Consider the following 25,257-nt stretch of genomic DNA (forward strand, 5'->3'; position numbering starts at 1 on the left):
CCTGTGAGCACAGGGCCAACTAGACGATGTCAGGCCCTCGGGCCACCCTCATGAAGTTTGTGATTGTTTGGTCATTCACACAAGTAGCCTGCTGGAGGTCATTTTGTAGCACTCTGGCAGTGCTCATCCTGTTCCTCCTTGCCTAAAGGAGCAGATACCAGTCCTGCTGATGCATTAAGGGCCTTCTACAGCCCTGTCCATCTCTCCTAGAGTAACTGCCTGTCTCCTGGAATCTCCTCCATGCCCTTGAGGCTGTGCTGGGAGATACAGCAAACCTTCTGGCAAAGGCACGTATTGATGTGCCATCCTGGAGAAGTTGGACTACCTGTGGAACTTCTGTAGGGTCTAGGTATCGCCTCATGCTACCAGTAGTGACACTGATAATAGCCAAATGCAAAACTAGTAAACAAACAGTCAGAAAAGATGAGAAGGGAATAATGTCAGTGGCCTCAACCTGTTATACCATTCATGTATTGGGGGTCATCTCATTGTTGCCCCTGTAGTGCACCTGTTTTTAATTTCATTAACACCAAAGCAGCAGATTAACACTGTCCCGAGCCGCTCCTCCAGGAGTTTCATTGACTTGATGCTATGGGATGTATGGAAGGAGAGGAAAATTAATTGTTATACTGTGCTATCTGTAGGTAGGATTTGGAAGACTGTTAAGGTATTGTTATAAATAAAAACATCCTGTATTTCAACATGGGACTGTCTTTGTATAGTTGTATCTGGGGTCTGGGGTACTGTTATACTCCCTAGCGGTCACAATTTCTGCATCTTAACCAATTGCAATAAGTTAAAAGTGTACATCAAAGTAAAGTCAGCTGCAACCATAAAACACAAGATTATTCAAAGCATTTAAAAAACATAAGAGTATTATCAGTTTATATGTATTGTGACGTGTGAGTCTCTGTCTTGCAGCCGAAAGCACAAGGCTGAGTCTCAGTACTTTAGCAAAACCAGCTTTACTCAGCTTGAAACAGGAACAGTAAGGTTATTTATTGTAGCAGGATCTACCACTCTCCTATGCACAGACAATGAGGCAGGGACGTGGCCAAGTAATACTGTTCCCTGCAATTATAATGTTCCTTGCATCAACCATCGATGACAGACTCTTATAGTACGACCATGGTTGGATCGGATTTTCTTTCTCGGCAATCCGCTGCAGTGCAACAGATAAACAGTCTTTTACAGGACGCTCTTCGCCGTGTCGCCCCATTGGGGGGAGTCCCAAAAGAGTTTAGAAACAGTATATAACAATTTACAACTACAATATGTAAATTAAAAATGAACTTAAACAATGTATCTATAAAATATCATACATATAGTATGTATTAATACATATTAAATAATATAATCTCAAATATTAATTTTAGTCTTTTAAATATTTAAAGAACTGTATTGATTTGAATTTAGTGTGCTCTGCCTGGCAATCATCATTTTCTGCTATTGTTGGTGCAACAATTGATCAGACAGCACACATATTATCAAGGATTTAACATTTTACTTTACTTAAAACAATTTATTGTTATAGAATCACACCACAACCCATCCCAGTCTGGTCATTTGTATGGAGTAATTACTGATGACCACCCATGAATCCATGATGTCTGGATTAAAAAGCAGTTCCTTTAGAGTGAGATCAATTGAAGAACTCCTATGCTTGGGTGCACAGAGGCTGCCTGTAATCACTGAAAACAAAGAACTTGTTGATGTCAGCTGAGCTCTCTATTACTCACATCCCACCTTCTATATAGCACTGCCACTGCAGATGGGCTTCGGAAAACCCTGGGAAATTGTTGAATTTATGACGCTCTTAGCATTGCAGTGCTTTTCTGAAATTCACCCCAGGTTATTAATCCCCAGTCCTTTATTTTTTTCTCTTTCATTTCTTTCCAAAAATTTTATTAAACAAATGCATCATGATGAAAATATGCAAGGATAAATGGGACCAATGTAGATGGTAAGCAGCCTTTTTACATTTGCGTCTTCTTGTTACTTCACAGCTGGTTTAGAAAACAATGTGCAATTAAAAACAGTGAATGCATCATGAATCAAGAAGAAATATTTTCAAGTAAATTAACAAAAATGAAGCTGAAAAATGTTGTTTGAGTAATACTTAGGTCAGCAACAATATTTGGGTTTGAACAAAAACCTAAGGTCATAGTGGTCCTCCAGGACCCCAACGTAAAATTCCTACCATTTGCTTGTCTCACTGGCTTGATATCAATATTTTATTATCTTGATTTTTTATAATTAAGTGTCTTCAGTGATCATGGGGTCTGGATACTCTGGATACAGTACATACTTGCGCCTTCATTGTTTCACTTTTCATGAATTCACAAAATATGACTTTAGTCTAATACATAGTCATATGGACAGCTCTCATAAATAATTGCCTTATTAATTCTGTTTCTACAGTGTTCCAAAGAAATAACAAGTCTCATTATGAGTATTTCATTTTATTGTTAATAATTATGTCACCCAGGTCCATTATTTGTTCTTCAAGTTAAACAAGGCGAACGACTGTTTTTTCAACGTCAGCTGTACTGCGCACCTGTCCAGTAAAAGAGATAGTAATCATGAATAACAATAAATCCTTTTGTTTCCTTTCATGTTTTTCCTTTAACTTGCTAGTCTGAGGCTTGTGAACAAATGGCTTATACAAACTCTACTGCAGTAAAGGACTTTCATACCTCTTTGTTACAAAAGATCAGTAGAACATATAAAGTCTGTTTTAACAGAACAAATTCATACAAAATAAAGAAAATGCTGCAATGATACATTCAGTATAGAACACAAAAACTAATGATCAGTTTTCATTTGAATGAATTTTACATGTGAATGTATTTAAAACAACTTAAAATGAACATACAGTAGTTTTCATACAATTCCCGATCAGGCATTATATATAAATATACTGCTTGGTATGTTAAGGTTTGAGTATACTTATTATAGCACAGCTTAATGATGCAGTGGTTAGTGCTGCTGACTCCTGAATCCAGCCTCATACCTTGTGCCACATGCTTCTGCCCCCTGTGACCCTGAATTAAATTTGTTTGTAGGAGAATGTTCAGTTATATACTCCTGTATTCTTTTTATAAAGGAAGAAAGTCCCATCCAGGCATTTCCCGGTCTTCTTGAATAGAAAACAACTCCCCATGACCTACTGTGAGATGCCATTGTTCAGAAAATGTTTGAATGATTGTTTGTTTCATTGATTTCTTACATTGTCATATGTGAAAGTCTGGTGAGTACTTGGAGGGGTTACCTGAAATGTTACAAAAGAGCATTGAGAGAAAAAATGCACACTTTCTGTTCCCCGATCACTGTATGTAAAAGATGCTGCAGGAAGTATAGGGGTGTGACTGATGACATCAGTTTTGATAGATCTATCAACTCCACCCCTTCTGGTTTTACATCATATAAGGGAGACACCCCCTGGAAGGAGGCACTTATTTTTAAGACACCTCCAGAGAATAAACACCAGAGCTCTAGAAACTATGGAAACAGCATTTTTTTTCTTTTCATACATCTTTTGCTATCTTGCAAACTCTTTCTAGCAAATGAATGTTGTCTTCACATGGATCCCCAAAACTTCGATGTGTTCTTTTGTTATTCTTTAGACCATCCAGTAAGAAGGATGGAAGCATAATGGCACAATAGTTAGCAATGTTGTTTCAAAGCTCCAGGATGCTGAATATGAACGCCATACTAGTCTGCTCTGGTATGTGCAAAATTTCTATATTCTGATTCTGACTCGGTGTGTTGTTCTCCTTGGACTCCAATTTCCAAATCCTGAGGACATGGCTATTATGTTACCTGATGACTTTAAATTGGGAAGTGGAAGTTCAAGTTCAATTGATTACATCTTGCCTGAAGAAGGGGCCTGAGTTGCCTTGAAAGCTTGCATATTGTAATCTTTTTAGTTAACCAATAACAATACAGTGTCATTTTACTTGACTTCTCCCTGTAAAATGCTTAAAATTAATACATTACCATTTTAATTTTGTAAATATATTCAATATATATTCAAGTGCATTGAAGATAGTATTTTACAAAGTAAGTAAATATATTGTGTAAAAAATGTTACAGAAATAATATGTGCCAAGCCAACCAAAAAGACATGATCCAAAATGTATACTGCAGGCAGGTGATCTGCGTTGCTCTACACACAAACATTGGGGTTTTCAATAGCAGGAAAAAGCCACTATGCTAGCATAATAAAGAAGTTTGTAGTTTGTCCATCCTTTTTCCCCTGCCTCCCTATCAGGAAACAGAAATCCTGGAAGCCTAAAGTTGAGGCAATCCAGGCTGAGGATGAATTAATGTGAGTCAGGATATTTCAACCGTTTGCCTCTATAAATATCTTCACACTTCCCTTTCATGAAAACAATAATCATTTATTTTCAAGGAGCAAATCAGAGTGCCATATGGCAATGCTTTTCACAGTTCTGATGATAATGTGGTATGTCTTTGTTTTTAAAAAGCTTGCATATTGCAATCATTTTAGTCAGCCAATAAAAGGTGTCGTTTTGCTTGGATTTTCTCTATGTTTTTAACAAAGAAAGCCAAATAGTAACTAGGTAATTCATTGATGTTTTCCAGACATTTTTTTAATCAGTTTAACATAATTGCAAAAATGCCAATATAATTTTCTAAAACAGAGTGTGGTTTAACTGTATGTATATTTTTGGTATTATACATTCCAAAGTAACTATAGTGGAACTAAATACAATCAGCAGAGGTATTGCAAAACATCTGAATTTAAATTTATGCTAATTGTCTAATGATATAATTAATATACTGAGATTAATTCACTCATTATCCAACTTGTTGAGGGCCGTGGGAAGCCACATTACCATACAATCATGTACAGACATAAATCACACCAAAGCAATTTAGAGATATGCACTGTTTCAGAAAGCAAATCTTTGAAACCCATTTAAACAATCTGTGCAGAAAGCACACCAGTCAAAAATGCAATCTGCAGCCAAATTAGTGCTCAAGGAGCTATGGTATTTACTATAACAGAAGGCCAATCATTTAAACTAAATCATTCTTTAAATTTCAAATCAATCTTTCCTCTAGCTTAGTTTACCTCTGCTGCCTCTTCTGAGCACCACAGAAAAAAAATCAGGCCTTTAATCCTTAAAGGTTAATAGCAATGGCATAATTCAGTAAAACTCTTAGAGATAACATAAATCCAACTGTTGTACTTCATTAATAGGAATGGGATTGGAAAACATTGCATTCTACAACCAAAGTGTGCTAAATTACCTTGTAGGGATGTGTTTGTAGTGCTGATGTGAACTCTGCAGATGAAGAACTCCAGTCAAAAACTGAACCTAAAACTAAACTGCCAACTAAACTTTTTACTACATGAGAGTCTCAGTTGATAGATTCAGCCTTGGTGAAACAAACTTTATATTTGGAAATCAGGATATTGCTATTAATCATGTAGTGTTCCCACCTGATTAAAATGTAGATGAGGCATTCACATTATTCTTCAATGCAGTATTTTCTGCTGTAGTATATGGCTAAAAAACATGCAACATAACTATAAATTATAATGTAAAAGGAGCTAACAAAAAATATACTTTCCCAAAGTTGCACTTGGATGACAGCTTCTGGGCTTATCTAATGATAACTCCACCCTGAGTCGAGGGTTTGCACTGTTGCCTAATACTTATCATCTCTCCTGTAGATCCAAAGATCAATAAATGACATCACTTCTGGGTTCCAGTCCCTTGACTTCCACCTCCTATGTGGCCCCACCACCATCTTACCTCAGTGATGCTAATGAGTTGCATCTGAAAAGACGTTATGTATTTGCTCTTGTAAAACCACATTTTTATCAATTATATGGGGAACAGTGGCTGGTGACCCAACCTTTTATGGTCTTTTTGTTTGTTAATTACAATAAATAAATATAGTGATTTGTTATTTTTAAATGTCCCTAGCTACATTCTGAAACTATTCAGGACTAATTAAGAACAAGTCCATTACTTTTGACCATACATAGGTTCCTTGACAAACCAAATGCTACAAATGTAAAAATAATCCACAACCAAAGCAGTAACTAAAATTAATTTAAAAGCAATACATGAAAGAAATGCAAAAAGCCAGATAAGCACCTAAACAAGATTAAGCAATGCTAAAATAACGAGTCTACAACCTTGTTGCTGTCAGTGTGTCTACATGCACACACATAACCAGATTAAGGTGGATAGTCCCGTTAAGGCAGAAACACCAGGCTTCTTAAAGTTCTGTTGTTACATGGAAAAGTTACCTTCTGGAGTTTTTCTTTGTCGAAACGTTCCAATATCATTAAATTCAAAAGAGTTAAATGTCCTCATTGGTCATCATGGATCTGAAAATAAGCATGATGACTGTGATAATTTTCTTTCATTTTATACGCATATTTAGTTAATTGTAGTATGCCACAGAGAGGATGTGCAGTATTGTTCAGAATAACCATCTGTTTAGTCTTCATTTTTTCCAGCGCTACTACCTCCAGCAGGTCTTGAGGCATCCCATATCTAAGCTAGCATTTAAAATCAGCTTGTTAATTTGGTGGGCCTCATATGAGGCAATGCTACCAGCTCAGCACAGTATAGCACAAAAAATCTCACTGATAATTACAGATTTATAGAATATGAAAAGTCCACTCTGACCTTACATGTGTTGTTCCTGTGTGATACTACTGTAGACTAGTCTAGCATGTAGAAAAATAAAGCAGTCTTCGTTATCAGAAAGTATAATTTTCTTTCTCAAAGAAGTCATTTATTTTTTAGATTACACAGAATCATAATTTATTAGCCAAATTAGTTTTATAAAACTAACATTTTATGTAGAGAAAAAAACATTATAAAGTGCTGTTATTAATTTATCACTTGCTGTTCCAATTCCAATGCAGAACCACAAGACCACCCATTAATACCATGTTTAATGAGATGTTCACATCTCAGTTTAATATTCACATCATAATTTATATTTAACGGCATTAGCCTTCTGATTGTAGTATGATATACTGCAAGCTCAGAGGCAAAGAAAATTGTTTTGTTGTTGCCAATAGTAAGTACACTCCTGATGCCATTACACATTTTAATTAAATATGGACATCCATTCCTTTTCTCTTAAGGGTCATAAGAGGCTGGTGGATTTCCTGGCAGCATTGAACATAAGGCAAATGCCAATTCAGTGCAGTGCAGCAGTCAATTACAGAACATACTCATGGACAAATCCATACTTACTCACTCAGGCAATACCAATTTAGAGTCAGTTAACCTATAGTAACATGAATGTCTTTGAGATGTGGCAGGAGGATCAAACACCTTCAGAAAAACCCTATTAGGCAGTGTCTAGGCTGGGATTTAGTAAAAATGTATAATTTATGTGTTTACTCATGAATAAATGTATAATTTGCAAAAAATAGTTAAGTATCATCTATATTAGGCATACACCACATGTGATCATACAAATTGTTTGCAGGAAGGAAGCAGTCTATCAGTTTATTGTGTTATTAGATGCGCTACATCTTGAAATCTAATTAATCAATGTAGCCCTCAGTGTTGTTTGTAGTGCACCATGGCATGCCTATGCCTCTGTTATGTGCCATTTGGCATGGGACCTGTAAAAGCAGTGTTAATGTCTGTGATGTGCTATCCTTTCGTATGACAGAGTAACTGGACATACATGCCGATAGACACAAATGTTCTGGAGAGAGAGAATTCAGCAAAGAGTAAAATATGCTGCCAAATCAGATAAACTGAAATATGCAATATTTAAAATTAGAATGCAGATTTTTTTGTTGTCATATTTCTTTTCTGCAGGACTCAGCTGATCAATACTCAATGACCCATCTTCAGAACAAAATGTAGTATTGGACTTACCCATAATGTCACTATTCTTTGTAAAGATGGGGACATCTTTCCATCAAAGGTCCATGTGGTTTCAAACTCCTGTATTCCATGTGGCTTACATTCAGAACTACAGTACTATAATTTGCATACATGGTTGATTCTTGTCTTGTGCCCTAGCTATTGAGATAAGCTGCAGTAGCCAGGATCATTATGGACACTGAATGGTTTCCATAAAAGAAGATAAAAATAATAACTACAGTGTGTTTTTAGGCAATAGGCATTTTTGTAGGTCTAGTAGTCAGAACTCTGTTTTCATGCTCAGATGCCAAAGTAGGGTTGTGATTGTTTAAATTTACAGAATCCTTTAACAAATTATCTAAAACAGTAAATTATCTTTGCGTAATTATTATCTGAAAACTTTAGATGTGATGCTCTACTGTAGAGGGTACTGCAAGAACCTCAGCAGCCCCCTACCTGAATCTATGTTTTATGTCACTCACTACAAAGCACACGTTGAAAAGAGTTGGGATATTAAGTTAATAAGTAATATTTATATAACACTTATAACTGGTGTTATGAATTTCTCTGATTCTGCTCACAAAAAGTTGTATGCTTAACTTCTAACAGGTGCTCAAACTCAGTTCCTGGAGGTTCACAATGGCTACTGGACAATTTCCTCTATCAGCAGCCAATTATTATACCAGATTCAGCCTTCCAGTCTCCCTCTTTGGAAAAGAGGATTTCCTAAAATAGGTGTTTTTGGAAATGGAATTAGTGGCTTCTAGGACTTGTTCCTTCAATATGTGTTTTGCTACAGTGAATAAGATATGTCTCCTACTAATCCTGAAATGGAAAGTTAAGGATGAAGATTATCTGAATAATTGTTTTCTAAATGGGCTAAGAACAGGCTTAAACCTTATAGTCAGTCGTTTGCATAAGTTACTGTATACTCAGTGTCAATCCTGGCTGTGAGAATTTCTTGTGTTTTATTAACATAAGCCTAATGATACTTTAAACATAGGTGTTTTCTTAGAAAAACTACTTGTTTTCTTCTTTAGGAATGTATCACTGAATGCAGAATTAACCTTTTTCAGGTCAGGTCCAGCACATTTGTGTATTTATCTCCACAAGAGGAACAACAGCTTGTAATTGTCCTGCAAGACTGAGGGATACATTAGAAAGAGTTAAAAAGGAATGAGACCCCTAAAGATACATTGGTCATTACAAGTAACATTCTATTACTATGAGATCTTAAACACATACAATCCCATCCAAATCTTTTTCTGACATTTGAAGCATTTACTGCAATGAGGTTTTAAATCAAATGAAGAAGTACTGAAGTACTGTCTGCTCCACTCTCAGTTCACTTTCAGACTCACATATTCCAATTTAGGTTATCTGGCAGCTTCAAGCACAAGATAGGAACCCAGCACTGGGCAAGGATTCATGTCTGTTCATCGGCACACTCAGGCACACATCCATATTCATGGCCAGTTTACAGTAGGGTGGCCACATTTTGATCTTCAGAAAAGGGGATGGTGTTAACCAATACTCAACAAAGGCAACCAAAGTGATAAGTCCTTATTACATTTTGTAGTAAAAAATTAATCAATTTAAAATGAACATACAGTATTTTGTTTATTAAACTTCTTTGTAAACTTTATTAGCAGTTACAGAGTTGCTGTTACTAGTACATGTAGACAATCTGAATTAAACTTAAATTCTGAGCACTCTGACTGCTGCCATCAGTTAAATTGTCACAAAGGAATACTGTATTTACAAGTGCTTTTACAGCTGTTTTAACAGAATGTGATGCAATCACAGAAGTATTTGTTAATTCTGTCTTGGTACTTAACATACTTAGGCCATGTTAGAATCTGGGACTGTCTTCTTTATCAAGGCAGATGTTTACTTCACTGCTTTGTAACTACCGTAATTGTTAACCAAGTGGAAAAAACAACAAACTCTCTTAGCAAATACTATATCACTCTTGCTGATGATCTCTCTCTATCTTAACAGCATTTTTGTGCTTTGTCGAGTGAACATAAGCTCCTAAGACTGGCAGATCACTATTCGGCATCTAGCCAGACAGCAAGTCAAACCTAATGACTACAAATGCTGGATCTCTTCACATAAAGATGTCAGATTACATGACTAGAAATCACAGAGGATTATAGATTATATCACTGCCTCCTGACTTTTCAGCACAGTTCCAAATTTCAAAAGTATTTTAATTCTGACATCTAATTAATATGCTGCCTGGCAGCACCAGTTTCTGTATGAATGCTTTCCAGATATGGCAAGTTTGTTTGCTGTTCTGACCTTTTCTTTTTCCTTTTTCCAGTCTTCTGTGGTACAGCAAACATAAGACATCAGACAGATACACATCTCTTCTACTTGTGTGGTCCAAAATGTTAGTGGCTGCATTGTATGTTTTGTACTTCAGAATGAATGCTCATCGGCTGAGAGCTCTCAAAGGCTCAAACAAGCCTACTGTTATGACTTAAGGCAAACTCAAAACTGTATGGTTTAATCAGAGCAAGTCACACACTAGTATGATTGAATTGCTGGGGATATGATGTAAAGTCATGGCAGCCTGCAAATAACTGCCTACTATCCCTAAGATTATGTAAAAGAAGTCTGACTGTTGACTGATAATTGCTTTAAAAGACAGGTGGTGTGAAGAGGCTAAAGTCACAAGTGCCTTTGTTTGCTACTGACATGCTGTTCTAATAGCATATTTGTCTTCCCCATTGTCACGTGAACATTAAAAGGCAGGAATTTTTTTCTCAACTCATCTGAAATGTTGTATCTTTTTGACCTCTGATCTAGTGTGTTTGAACATAACATAATTCTGCCCCATCCTTGTAGCTGCCAACCGAATCAATACATGCTTTTCATAAAACAATTCCTTCTGTGTTTTCTAGCCATGTTACAAAGTTACGGTACCAAGATGCAAAGCATCTGCTGATACTGTGGGGAGAGCGCTTTGAGTAGTGAGAAAAGCACTATACATACTGTATGTAAAGAATTATTATTAAGTATTACTAGTGCATGGAATGAGCAAAGTATGGTGGCATTCATTTATTTATTTACACACTTTGGGTATGAAGCAGTTTAAAATCTCAGAAATTTCAGAATTTTATAAATCATAACTGGACTGATATTTTAAGCTGAGGAAGAAATGAGTTTGGGAAAAAGAGGCAATCTAGTTTCTCTAGTTTACAGGCACTAGCCAAACTAAGTAAAAATCAGTCTGACACATGGAGGATGTACAAAGTCAGCAAAGACAGCAACCAGGCAAGTGTTTTTTATTTTTTATTTTATTTCTAAGGTAGCAAAAAAAACCTCTGCACCACCATACTGCCTAGTAAGCAAAATCAATAAGAAGTGGATCCCAACAACCAAATTAGATATTTGTTTGTGAATAGATGGGAAAGAAAAGAAGACACAAAGTCTGTTAAATATGATCATGAGGCAATATTTAATCATCATTTTGAAAAAAAGATCTATTTAAATTTACAAGTAAATTGGAACTTAATAAAAGTATTAACATTGACGATATTGGTGCTACAAAGTTCAGTTTATTTACAATCAAGTAGAACAGTTTCATTAATATTGACAATATTGCTACATAGCAGTAAATGGAGGTGAACAAAAAGTTGTCTGAAATATCACCATTTAAAAGATATTCTTTATCTAGTATGAGGTGTGTTGATAAGGTTGTAAAGTTTCCTTCACTGTGGAGCCTCATGGGACATGCAAATATTTTTTAAATAAAATAAGCAAGAACAACGTCTATGGTTAATGGTCACATGACTTGTAAGTATTTTGACAGAAAGACAGATCTGCAAAGAATTTTCCAGATTGTATTCTTGTATTTGACATATAATTCAGGAGAAATGTTAAATGCAAACCATGATAATATGTTTAGTTATTAACACCGTATTAAAGGTTTCTAAAAATACACAAGTCTTTGGTTTTCCTGCTGCTTATTAGACTGAGTTTTTTTCCAGAGGAGTTATTTTAAATATTGAAGAGGAAGCAGAAAAGTTGAGAGATGAGTAATGTCGGGAAGGAAGGACTATTTGCATGGAGGTATGGTTTAACAAGAAACTGAGCCAAAGGCTAAAGCTGCAAATTGTTTTTTGTTTAAAAATATCTATACATGTATATTTTTAACTAACTTTTAATGAACCTTGCCCTAGTTTTGAAAATTGTATTTTTTGACCTACTACATATTTAATAATTTTTGTACTTTCTTAAAATCAATTTTTATTAGTTTATTTAATACATTAATTTAATACCTACTATAACAATTTCCATCATAAAAATGAATTTAGTGAGTAATCAAATTAGTTACTGGATTATTGGCAAGTATTATGTACCTGTATCTCAACAAACACATTGATTAGGAAGAAATAAGTTTATTGTTTAAATAATCTTTAATAATGTTTAAGAACATCTAATCTTCATATATACAGTATCAATATATCCATTCATGTATCCATTTATTAAAGCCACTTATCACAAGTTTATGGTCTGTACAGTATATGTTATGCTATCATTAGCTCAAAATCTAATGGTTAATAAAGTAGTGGTTGATACTGAAACTCATATTGTATGCATAGTTTTAAATGAAATGAGAAATGAATGGAACATTTGCAAGGAACAAGCCTCATCTGCAGATCTGCAGTTAAGTATGTTTTAGTTTATGTCTTAGAGAAAAAAAATGGGTTTTTTTTTGTTTTTGTTTTTATTCAGTGAATGAAGATGAAAAATCAAATCTAAATCTAATGCAAACCCTCTATCTTTATATCAAAAAGAAAAATGGTCTGAATCAAGCACTATGTGTCACAGCTCTAATAATACTAGTGTGTTTGAAATAATTCCTTTCAGATTTTTTGCAGAATAGAAAATTTTAATAGTATTCCTGTTTCTCGAAGATGGCAACACTGCTGCCTCGGAGTAATGAGACCTGGGTTCACTTCCCGGTCCTCCCTGCATAGAGTTTGCATGTTCTCCCCGTGTCTGCGTGGGTTTGCTCTGGTTTCCTCCCATAGTCTAAAGACATGCAGGTTAGGTGCATTGGTGAACCTAAATTGTCGCTTGTGTGTGTGTTTCCTGTGGTGGGCAGGCGCCCTGCCCGGGATTTGTTCCTGCCTTGTGTTGGCTGGGATTGGCTCCAGCAGACCCCCTCGACCCTTTGTTAGGATATAGCTTGTTGGAAAATGACTGACTGTTTCTTGAACATTTTCAAATATGGAAATATTAAAGTTGAATTTGAGTTAAAACCTGTATATTGTAACTTTTCTATATTCTTCAATATCCCCCAACACTAAACAAAGACAAAAATTGTCAATACTGGACTTTCCCTATGAATATAATTTTTAAACCTTTTCTTACACATGGCATAATGTTTTGCTGTCTGTGTACAAATGTTTAGAAGGAAAATTACTTCATGTATTAATTGTTTCAATTATTTTTAATGAACATTTAAATAGATCCTACTGAAATCATTATACAGAAATAAAATTGTTTACAAATGTATATAAGTTCAGTTTAGATGATGTAGGAGTAATGCAGAACAATGGTTAGAAAATTCAATATACAGTGAAAGGTAGCATTAAGAAGCATTATGAAAGAACTATTTTGAAAAGTATGAATAGGTATTATGTACTTTTTACAAGTAGTCTCCCAGAAATTGCTGCAAGTGAATCAAGTATGAAGTTTCTGTTTTACTCTGCCTTGGCTTGTCTCATTTACAATGTAATGATCACAAATGGATTTTCTTTTGAAATGCTGCTTTTCACTTTAAAAGCTTTATTACAAACACTAACAAAATGACTTATAAAATCCCTCTCAGGCTGTCACTTTAACAGCTGTAACTCACTCTGGCTCAGCCCAGTTTGGATATCAGCAAGTCTGGGTCCGCAGTCAGTTGGTGGTCAGTAACTTTGATGAGTAATAAAACATCTGATCGAAGACTGTATTGACAACTCAACATTTAGAAATACCATATCACCTTTGAAAGTAATATGTCAAAATGAGACATTCTCCAGTCTGCCATCAAGGAGCCAACATCTTTACCATAATCCTACATACCTCAGCTTTAACCTTAAGTGAGAGGTCTGAGATATGTTATAAAATATAATGAAAACCTTTGTATGCACAAACAAATTGTTAAGAAGCATCAGAGTGTGCAATTATGCCCTTGTAAAGATACAAAAATAGTGATGCTAATGAGAAATAATAAACTTTTACACAATGGAAGACATCCACTTGTGTACAAATCTAGAAAAACAGTAGCAAGTATAAATGTAGAAAGAATGCATTTAAGACAGCTAACTTCAGTTGTTCAAATACTAGCATAGGTTATCTCTATCCTGTATTTATTAAACCATTGTGTATTCGAAAAAAAATATTTTTGAATATATAAATTCTAATATTGAACTTTGGTATTTTCCCTTTTCATTATAATGTTTTAGATGAACCATTTTCAGATATAGCTAATGCACCTCAGGATCTCAACGGCATCAAGCACAAGGCAGGAGTCAATCCTGTAGACTGTGCAATTCCATCGCAGGACCCACTCATAACTAAGCATGTACTCATACTGAGACACTGTCTGTTTACAAGTACAACTACAAATTAGACCTTTTATCATGGAAAAGCAGAGTAAACAGTGAAAAAAATGTGTACTTGGAGGGAATATTTTACCTCCAAGCAGAGAGGGATGAGTTATAGTATTTGAACCCAGAAATAGCCAGAGGCCAGGAGGCATACCTCACGCACTTCAGAACATGTAACCCTCATGAAGCTAAGTATGTTCAGGCCCAGCCAGTACTTGGATGGGTGAAAAGCTTGGGCTGCTTGCCCTCTCAAGACCAGAGTATATCCTGATGTCCAGGCTAAATTGCCCTCAATGTCCTAGTTATTCTGGCCCCCTAATAATCCTCTGTCTGTAACTGTCTATCACTCTCGCACCCCTTCACCACCTAATAGCTAATGTGTAATGAGTGTACTGGTGCCAAATTGTCTATCTTAGCATCATCTAGGTGAATGTTGCATATGGTTGATGTGGCCTCCCACTTTCTATATAAAGTGTTTTGAGTGGTGAGAAAAGCGTTATATAAATGTAATGAATTATTATTAGCCCTGCGGTGGGCTGGCACCCTGCCCAGGATTTGTTCCTGCCTTGCGCCCTGTGTTGGCTGAGATTGGCTCCAGCAGACCCCCGTGACCCTATGTTTGGATATAGCTGGTTGGATAATGGATGGATGGAATTATTATTATTAGAAGTACTAACCAAGGACCCATGCTGTAATGCTTCCCATTTAAATAATACTTAATTTACATTTAAGTACTTCAATATTCAGAGCATTTCATAGTGTTTGAAATGGTATAAGAACAAATGCTTATTTTAACATACAGTAAACATATGTACTCATACTACTGTTCAAAAGAATAAGTAGGGTCTTATTACAGTTTGTGGTAAGATTTGATCAGTCATCTTTTAGGAGTATATCAGTACCATGAGTTTGCATTATTTTCTACTCAAATTTCGAAAAAGCCCATTTTCATGACTTAATGCACCCTTGAATTTGGTCTAGAAATTAACATATTTGGACTTTTTTTTAAATGGCTTGACACCCTTACAGTGTTGTGTATAACACAAAAATAGTTTGTTTTTTATAGTTAATACTAAATCTACTATATACTGTATATTTTTGCTGTCTAGCAGAAGTGACTGCGTCACTTTTATAAGCTCTTAAATGTGAAAGCAAAATTCAATAAACTTGAATAAACAAATAAAACAATAAGCCTTCATTGTAAATGCAGTATTGCCAGAAAACCGTCAAGCAGCTGAACTACAGCTGCAAGAACTGTTCTTAGCAACTATTGTTGCACCAGTCGAAACATTCATACTTCCCGGGGATTCCTTCACTTTTTGTCATATCGCACTCACAATCCACTAATGGTGTATTTTGTTTACAGTAAGTATTTTCCTTTATATCACATACATCTGTAAACCAACGAAAGGTGTTTGTTCTATTCCCATCAAAATATAATAAAGCAAAATTACAACTTCTGTTAGAAAAAAAAAAAAAAACTAACTGCACTTAAATATCACTTATTTGGTATTTAGCCATGAGGAATAAGAATAAAGGTCTGTTAACAATAAAAAGAAATCAAATGATTTTAAATTTTGATGTCAAAGCACAAGAATAACAAAAATTAAGAGATTATTCATTCCAGTCCCTAGAAAATAAACAGTTCATGTAATATCAAATGCGAAAGGTTAAACTGGTATCAAAATGCATGGATTTTACAAATGTCTCCTTTTTTATTGACATGGGATTCATGGTTAATTTTAAATTGATAAAATCTAGTGATAGAAATCACAATATAATAAATGTATACTAGTTTTCATTTTTGCTGTTCAGAAAATGGAAACGTGTCTTCCAATAATTATAACATAATAAGGAGTCCCGAAGCTTTGTAATTTTTGTAGGGAAAAATATATATCTAGTAATAAACAAGAAAAGTGTATCATTTGTATATGAGTTAACTTATATCTCACAGTGTTAAAGAAAAATTGATTTTTTTTATCTTTATATACTTCATGTTTTCATTGAAAATGTGTTGATTTACCAGCAGATACTTTCAAAATCCTTATTTAATTCTCATTAATATGCCCTCCTAATGTCATATGGTGACCATGTCCCATTTCCATCATCTTTCGCCCAAGACGGAGTGGTGTCGTTAATAGCTGATGCTTGATTTTCAGAACCTTCGGGTGCTAGGTGGGATATCTTGGATGGGAGATCACTTGGAATTGTCATATAAGGTGGGCAGGAATAACTTGAGGATCCTGGGTATGTGGCAGGGTAATGGACATCCTCGAGGGAATGCAAAGCGTAGGACTGAGAATTTCCAATGCTTGTATTTCTGCTTGAGGCTCTGTGTTGAGAGGGGCTTCCAGATTCTTGGCTAGTCAAGCTATTGTTGGATGGGATTGAAGAGATTGTATCTGAACAAAGGCCATCTGTTTGGGTAGCACTCTCAGGCACTGTCTGTTCCCAAGTGTCTCGCTGTATAAAAACATACAAGTATATATTAATAATGATAGTGATAATAGATTTTTCATTCAATAGAAACTAGAAAGATTGCCAGGGGCATGGACATAGATTAATGCCTAGTTAGGAAACTAAAATAATTTATTGTATTGGAAAAAACATATTCTTTCATATAACATTTGCTTAAATAAATGTACTTTTTTATTTACCTTACAGTAGACTGGTTGTTTAAGCAGACCTTTCCAAATAAAGGTAAGTAAATGTAAACTTATGACATCTCATCATTAGCCAAATTCACAATATGTATGTATTTATTGTTAACTGTACCATACAAGGAATGCTTGACTTATATTCTGTGGTAATAAGATGTTTGATTTACAAAAAAAAGAGCTTGGAAGAATGCAATGTTAGTTTTACATTTCACTTCTGAAACTCAGAACTACTCAATTATATTTAAGAAGTATAGTTTTATGCTAACACTTATTTGTTACTGTCTACTTTACAGGCATCTACCACTCCTCTTCAAAACTCCCTGAAATCTCTTTTGATTGTGACATGTTACATATTAACTGATCCATGGTGTGAAACTGTTTTTCAGTCTTTTTTTATTTTGTATTGTAGGAAACTTAAAAACTGAGCTTGAATGTGATTTTATTAATTGGAACACATGACATTAAATGCTTTCTTTCCTAGAGGTTAACATACTTTTCAGACCTTGACCTTTGAAAATTTAATTCAACATATTCAATACCCTTTTGTATACCTGTTTTGTCAGATTGTCTTGATCTATTATTGAAACTTAGATGAACATCCGGTCATATTTTAGAAGACATTCATGCAGGAATCCAAAAAATTCTAAAGCATTTGTAAACCTTCAACTGTAATTTTTAGCCCTTCCATCCATTTTTTTCCACTTATCCAGTCTGGATTGCAGGGGCAATGGTCTAAGTAAAGATACCAAGATGTCTCTTTTCCATACAACCTTCTTCAGCTACTCTGGGGGGTAGCAAGGTGTTCCTAGGCCAGCTGGGATATATAATCCCTCCAGTGTGTCCAGTGTCTTCACTGAGGTCTAGTCTTGGTTGGACATGCCCAAAACACCTCAACGGGAAAGCGTCTATGAGGCATCCTAATCAGATTCTTGAACCACCTCAACATGCTTCTTTCAATGAAGAGAATCAACTTTGGACTCCCAATTGTCTGCACTCCTCACCCTATTTCTAAGGCCAAGCCCAGACACCCTGCAAAAGAATATATTTTCTGCCACTTGTATTCGCTATTTACTTCTTTTGATCACTATACAAAGCTTGTGGCCAAGGTTAGAGTAGGAATATAGATCAACCAATAAATGAATAAATTAATAAACTGTGAATTTTTCCTTTTGGCTCAGCTGTCCTTTCACCATGACTGACTGGTACAATGTCTACATAAATTTAAACACTGTAGTGATTGGCCTTTTGATTTTCCACTCTCTTCTTCCTTCATTTGTGAACAAAAATCTGAGATACTTAATTTCCTTGCTGGAGGTGTCTCCTTCAACTCCAATCTGCAGAGAGCACTCCACCACATTTTGACTGAGAACCATGACCTTAGACAAGGAAGTGTGGATCCTCATCATGACCAATTAATACTCAGCTAAAAACTGCCCCAGTGTGCACCTGAGGCCACCACTCTATGAAGCCAACACCCACCATGAATAGGTAAATCCGATTTACTGACAGCTATGCAAACCAAACTATCACTTCAGTTGCACAGGGAACAAATTGCCCAAAACAGCAGGCCCAGTACCACATATTCTCGAAGCAATCTCCACAGGACACCCCAACAGACACTGTCATATGCCTTTTCCAAGTCCACGAAATACATGTAAACTTGTTGGGCATATTCCCATGAAACCTCAAGAATCTCATGAAAGTAAAGAGTTGCTCCACAACTAGGATGAATTCTGCATTTTTCCTCATGAATCCAAGGTTTACCAAACAGATGCACCCTCCTTTGTAGCACCCTAGCATAGATAGCCTTTTCAAGGGAGGCTGAGTAGTGTGATTCACCCTAAGTTTGGCGCACACCCCTTCCAGTCCCCCCCTTTTTAAAAACAGGGACCACTACACCAGTTTACCAATCCTGAGGCACTGTCCCCAGGCTCCACGTAATATTAAAGAGATGTGTCAGCCAAGACAGCCCAACAACATCCAGAGCCTTCAGGAACTCAAGACAAATATCTGGGGCCTTGATTAGTTCACTGATTAGTTTTTTAACTACCTCAGCGACCTCAACTCCAGTGACGGGTGAGTGCCCTTCTGTGCCCCCGACTCAAGTTTTTATTTCTGCGGTAGCCAATGCAATTATGTTTGGCCTGTCTGTATCTGTCAGCTACCTCTGATGTCCCACAATCTAGCCAAGCTCAGAAGTCCTCCTTCTTCCACCTGACAGCTCCCTTTATCTCTGGCATCCACCACTAGGTATGAGTATTGCCGCCATGATAAGCAACAATTACCTTACTGCTGTAGCTATGCTCAATCACCTGAGCAATGGAGGCAATGGAATGTGGCTCATTCAGCTTCAATGTTTCCAGCCTCTCTCTGGATGTAAGAGTAATTCACCCAGAGATGTGAGTTGAAGATCTCCCTGACTGGTGGGCTCTGCAAAATGTTCCCATCATGCCTTACTCCTGTTTCAGCCAGGTCTGTCTGTCATCCTCCCTCACCATTTGATTACTAATAAGTAGTGATCAGTTGACAGTTCTATCCCTCTCTTCACTCAAGTTTAGATCTGATGACATGACTACGAATTTGATCATCAACTTACGGCCTAGGGCATCCTAGTGTCAGTTGTACTTATGAACACCCTTATGCTCAAACATGTGTTCATTATGGACAAACTGTGGCTAGCAGAGATATCCAAGAACAAAATACCACTCAGGTCCAAATCAGGTAGGTTGTTCCTCCCAATTACACCCCTCCAGGTTTCACTGTTGTTGCCCACCTGACTGTTAAAGTTCTCCGAAAGCACGAAAAAGTCCTCAGATGGAACACCTTTTAGCACTTCCCTAAAGTCTCCAAGAAGGCCAAACACTCAGATCCAATTGTTGGTGCAAACACCTTTATGAGTTACCACCTAATTATGGTGGGAGATTTGTGTGTCCCAGTGATCCTAGGAGCTATGCTGCCTAGAGCAATTGCCTCAGTAGGGTCACCAAAAGCAAATTGGTCCTAAGTGAGGAATCAGACTAAGTGAAATTCAGATTACCTTTATGAGAAGAATCTGGTGCATTGTGGTTTAGGCAGCAGTCAAAGGCAAGTGCCTTGGTAAATGGATCCATGGATGCTGAAAATGACTCTACGGACATGGAATATGACCTCTCTTGTAATGGAAGGAGCTTGAGCTGGTGCGAGAAATAGAGAGGTATCATCTAGATATAGTTGGACTCATCCAATGTACAGCATGGGCTCTGGAACCAAATTCCTGAAGAATTTATACATAGCTCACAGTCTTAGCACATGTATGTTAGAGTTTACTCATATAAGTGACAGGGTCATCTCCCTGTTACTGCAAGTCAGGGGAAGGTCTCTAATTGTTGTTTGACCATATGAAATAGCAATTGAGCCCGAGTATGTGGTAACTTTTAGCAGAGGCGGCCTTAGTGGTGTGCGGGGCCTAGGGCTGACCAACCCCATGCGGGGCTGGTTACGTTAAATGCTGTTACCAGTATGTGTGGACTGTATAAACTTGTGCACAAATTTAATAAAAATAATGTTAACATGCACCGGATTTTCTCATTACAGTAATCAGCTAAATTTTTGCAAGATAACATGCGGACTTTATCAAAATATAATGATATAATCTATTAAAAATGTGCAATTCATAATTCATGACAATACCACGACAGTGCAAAATGCGATGCAGTGTCATGTGGAAATTAGCAGGGCCACTTCTAGAAAGGTACCCGAATTGCAAGTATACTCTAAGTTTCGATATGCAAGATGTCCTAGTCATAACTCACGTTGCTGTCATGTCAGCCGGTAAGATGTACATGTACGAAATTTGACCTTGAAGAGGGATTTTGAAAGGGTTCCTCTTAGAAGCATCTCATATATAGATATATATATATATATATATATATATATATATAAACTGGAGAATATAACTGTATAACGAATCCGCTCGAACGGGACACGCAGACCTCAAAAGTGTGGCCTTCTAGGTGTGCAGTCTGGGGCAGTCGCCCCACTTGCCACCCCCAAACGCCGCTCTTGACTTTTAGTATATTTTAGGAATAATTTTTTTCAACATGTTTTTTCAGCTTAGAGTCCAGTGGAACTGCAGACGAACTGCGTCAGGGAAAACATTCATTACAGGGTACGCACACACATACCTATACACACACATACAAATAACCTAAAGAGATTTTGACTTCCTTCTACAGTTTTTTGGAAAACTAATGACCTGTGGGAAAAAAAAATCTGTAAACACAGGATGACATGAAAACACTAAGAGATGACAGTCCAACTAAGGAATGAACCAATATCCAGTTCTCCAAGACAACACTACATGCTACTCCTTAAAAACATATACAGTAATTTGTTTATATTAGATTAAAGTCTATTTTCAGATATCTTTTAACATTATTTGGCAATCAGCAACCATCCAGCTTCTATTTCAGTATAGTAAATACTGTAGATATGTCATTGGTCAGAGTGCAATTTTTGGATAATATTTGGTATTTTTGCTAAAAATTAAAATTAGCTTAGAAAATGAAAATTAAAATGTTATTTTACTCCTGTCAGTACATTAACTTTCAAACCTTGTTATTCTAGTTAGTTAAGGCAAAATAAGAATTAGTATTTTGACTAGTCTGTAGTAGTATGCAAGTAAAAATCTCATTGTACAGTATGAACATGACTATAAACCTGAACTATTATGAAACTGGAACATCTCTAGGAGATTACAGTTAAATGCTTCAGTAAGTGAACACAGTACTAAAGTGTATTTTATTTGACTTTAAATGAAAAAGGCTTATTTATTCTTCAATATTGAAAGAAGGCATTACACACCAATAGAAAATGAGTCGATTCTCCAGAAAAGGGAGGTAGCAGTGACGGTAATGCAGATGTTGAGAAGATTGGACTGCTTCCTGTTGAGAAAGAACTGGTGCGATAGTCTCCAAAAGGCTCTGGATAGTAGGTGTCTATTAGTGAGGAGTATCCGGACATGGATGAAGCCTCACATGTCAGAGGTTTTCCTCCCAAAGATGTAGAATAGACATCAGAAGCAAACTGTTTGGTTGTATGACAGTGTGAAAATTCTGAATCTGATAAGAAGGACCGTCTCATACCATAGAACCCAGACAGCATTTGTGAACCTAGTGGAGGAGAAAATAAAAATGATGCTTTCAAAAGTGAAATTAAGGACATAATTGTCTTTAATGCTTACTTACTCTCAAAAAAAGTTTAGCATGATTATTTTTACTATGTGCCTCATGACCTGGCTTTACTCCCTTCTTGCACATAATGTTCTTCAGCAACCCAAAATATGATTTAGGCTGGGTTAAGTATATTGTGAAAACATATACTAACGAATAAGCAAAAAGTACCTTTCTATCCAATCATATGTTCTTGGACAAGGGAATATTGGGGCAAAGCCTATCTAGTCAGTAAGAACTGCATCGCAAAATGCATATGGTTTATTTTGACACATTTACATATAATAGTGGTGTCTTTACACCTTTTATATTTTTCTAACAATGTATAAATTATTAAAGCCCTGTGCACATTGAACATGTAGACATTAGAGTTCCTTGCAGACCTAAACATTTCTGAATTGGCAGCATCACATCCTCCACTCTGAACCTCAACACAGACACTCCACATAGTAGTACAGTGGTTCTCAACCTGTGGGGCAGGCCCCCCTAGGGAGGCGCAAAGTAACAAAAAGGGGGGCGCAAAGATGTGAAAAAAAGAAAACAAGAATCAAAAATATGAAACAAAATCTGTTGAAACCAAAACAAATTAACTTAAACTACATTCTGATACTAGAACAATAAATATAGAGTTAGATAAATGTCGATAAAAGTTAAGTAGATATAATAAAATATGCATTTCAAAAAAATGATGGGGGGTGGGAGCACGATTAAAACTGTTATGAAAACTCAGGCCGCAAATACTTGTTGAGAAACACTGTAGTAGTGTACTAAGCTCCTCTTCAGTACTCTTTGTTCACAATTGACTGCATGGTCAAACATTGTTCCAACTGCACCATATAATTTGCTGATAATACCACAATTATACACTTGATCATCAATAATGATGAATCAGCTAGCAGCGAAGAGGTTTACCTGCTGACTCTGCTGTACCAGGACAATAATCTCGCACTTAATGTCATTAAACTAAGGACCTGTTCATAGTCTTCAGGAAGCAGAAAGCAGACCTGACCCTAATCAGCAATGAAGGGGATTCTGTTGAAATGGTCAGTAGTTTAAAATTTCTTGGGGTGACCATCACTGATGAACTAAATGCACACCTCTATTATTATCTCATCAACCTAACTACCGTATAAACTCGAGTATGAGTCAGGTCTTGAAACCCGAAAAATCAATCATAAAATCAGACCCCGACTTATACACCCATTCAAAAATATGACACTTACAGTAAATCAACTCTAAATTGTGTCTTTCTATCTTAAAGTAATAGCTGGCATCAATCTTACTTATTCTTTTTGAGAATTTTCAATATTCGATATGTATGTCCTTAAATGTCCACTGACTTACCGTATATACTCAGGTATAAGTCGGGTCTTGAAACCCGAAAAATCAATCATAAAATCAGACCCCAACTTATACGCCCATTAATTTTTTTTTACATTTTTTTGCTTCCTCCAGTCTTGCACCAGTTTCTCAGATGTATTGAATTTTGTTGCAGCAGCTCAGTTACCAATTTCTTTTGCCACTTCAACGACTTTTTTAAAACCAGCTTCATATTTTCTTCTGATCGAACGCTCCATCATAGATAAGGGATACTCTTATGATAAAGGTGTATGAGGGTGTGAGATACAAAAAACATAAAACAGTGCAAATGTCGCTTCGGAATAGTTTGGGTATTACCGTGTGGTCACGTAGGCACAATGCATAGAAAAAAAAGGTGTTAGCATATCGTAATCTCTTGGACCAATAGCGTGAGTTTTCTGCATTCGACTTATATGACTGACATTATAAAACGCTCATTCCTCCCTCCTGACATGGTACAGGACAATTTATGCTTACAACAGTGGATTCAGGGCCAGTTCCTATCCACAGAACATAACACTACTAAAAAGACAATCATACATACATACAGTATTTGTTGATGCGTGCAAAGGTTTGAAAACAACTAGCTGCAGAACAGCTGCTTATATAATAACAATATTGTAAATGTTCTGGATTACAAACCCATGACAGTAAACATGAACTTGAACTCTAATTTCATGTGCCTGAGGCAGTTGGCAAAATATTTAGTCAAATGCTCTGAAATTGCTAAAAAAAAAGGGCAGCATTTATAATAATAAGGCTGCAGTAAAAACATTATTAAGTAATAGTTTGCATATAAGAACAGCTTATCACTCTTGACATCAACACAGGATAACATGAAAACTCTAAGAGATGACAGTCCAGCTATGAAATGAACTGGTATCCAATTCTTCAAGACAACAATATTACATGCTACCCCCTGGTAGCATTATTGTAACCTTTCAAACTAGTCATGTTACACATTCTACATCTGAGAAAAAACTTTGCATGTAATGTAGCTACAGTATCACAACAGTTGTCACAATGAAGTTGACATGGCACTTGAAGGATTTTGCTTTAAACAGTATTTTCCACATTTATATCACCTTAATTTCTCAAACTTGCTTGTCATGCATGCAGGTCAGAGGAACACCCTCTGGACTCATCTGATGCATACCACTCCGTGACAATAGGGGCTGCTGGCACTAATCATGTCCTCTCTCATTCCCCCCATACTGCCCAAAAGACACCCAGTGAGGGCAGCTGAGGAGGCATCATTCTGTGATCAGAGCATTCTGAAAAACAAAGCTCCATCCACTGAATCTGCATTTGAAGAACACATTGTTTAAGCCCTAAGAGGCAACCTGTTTGTTTTTGCATCTGTTCAACAGAGCACCTGTTTGTTTTAAATCTGAGGAAAGCCAACAAGAATTAAGCATGGACAGATGGGCTTGTGCTCCAACATTTATTCTCTTCAACATGTCATTCCTCACTCAACTACTCCATCTTTCATTCTAAAATTCTTTAAACTTACATGCGACAGTGTGAAGCC

At 36.3% G+C, this 25,257-nt stretch overlaps 1 protein-coding gene across 2 annotated transcripts in view; it reads right to left on the reverse strand.

The window, feature by feature from the left end:
* Positions 1-15,091: 15,091 nt before the first annotated feature.
* LOC120535863 (uncharacterized protein C11orf53 homolog) overlaps positions 15,092-25,257 on the reverse strand; it is a 62,298-nt gene continuing 52,132 nt past the window's right edge. For both annotated transcript variants that reach the window (XM_039763986.1, XM_039763987.1), the window contains exons 4-5: positions 22,000-22,307; positions 15,092-16,960 (exon numbers count right to left, since the gene is read on the reverse strand). In XM_039763986.1, the coding sequence (XP_039619920.1) occupies positions 16,556-16,960; positions 22,000-22,307 (713 nt within the window). In that variant the 3' untranslated portion in view covers positions 15,092-16,555. The remainder of the gene's footprint in view (positions 16,961-21,999; positions 22,308-25,257) is intronic.

Source organism: Polypterus senegalus, chromosome 9 (genome assembly GCF_016835505.1).
Source record: "Polypterus senegalus isolate Bchr_013 chromosome 9, ASM1683550v1, whole genome shotgun sequence".
NCBI lineage: Eukaryota > Metazoa > Chordata > Cladistia > Polypteriformes > Polypteridae > Polypterus > Polypterus senegalus.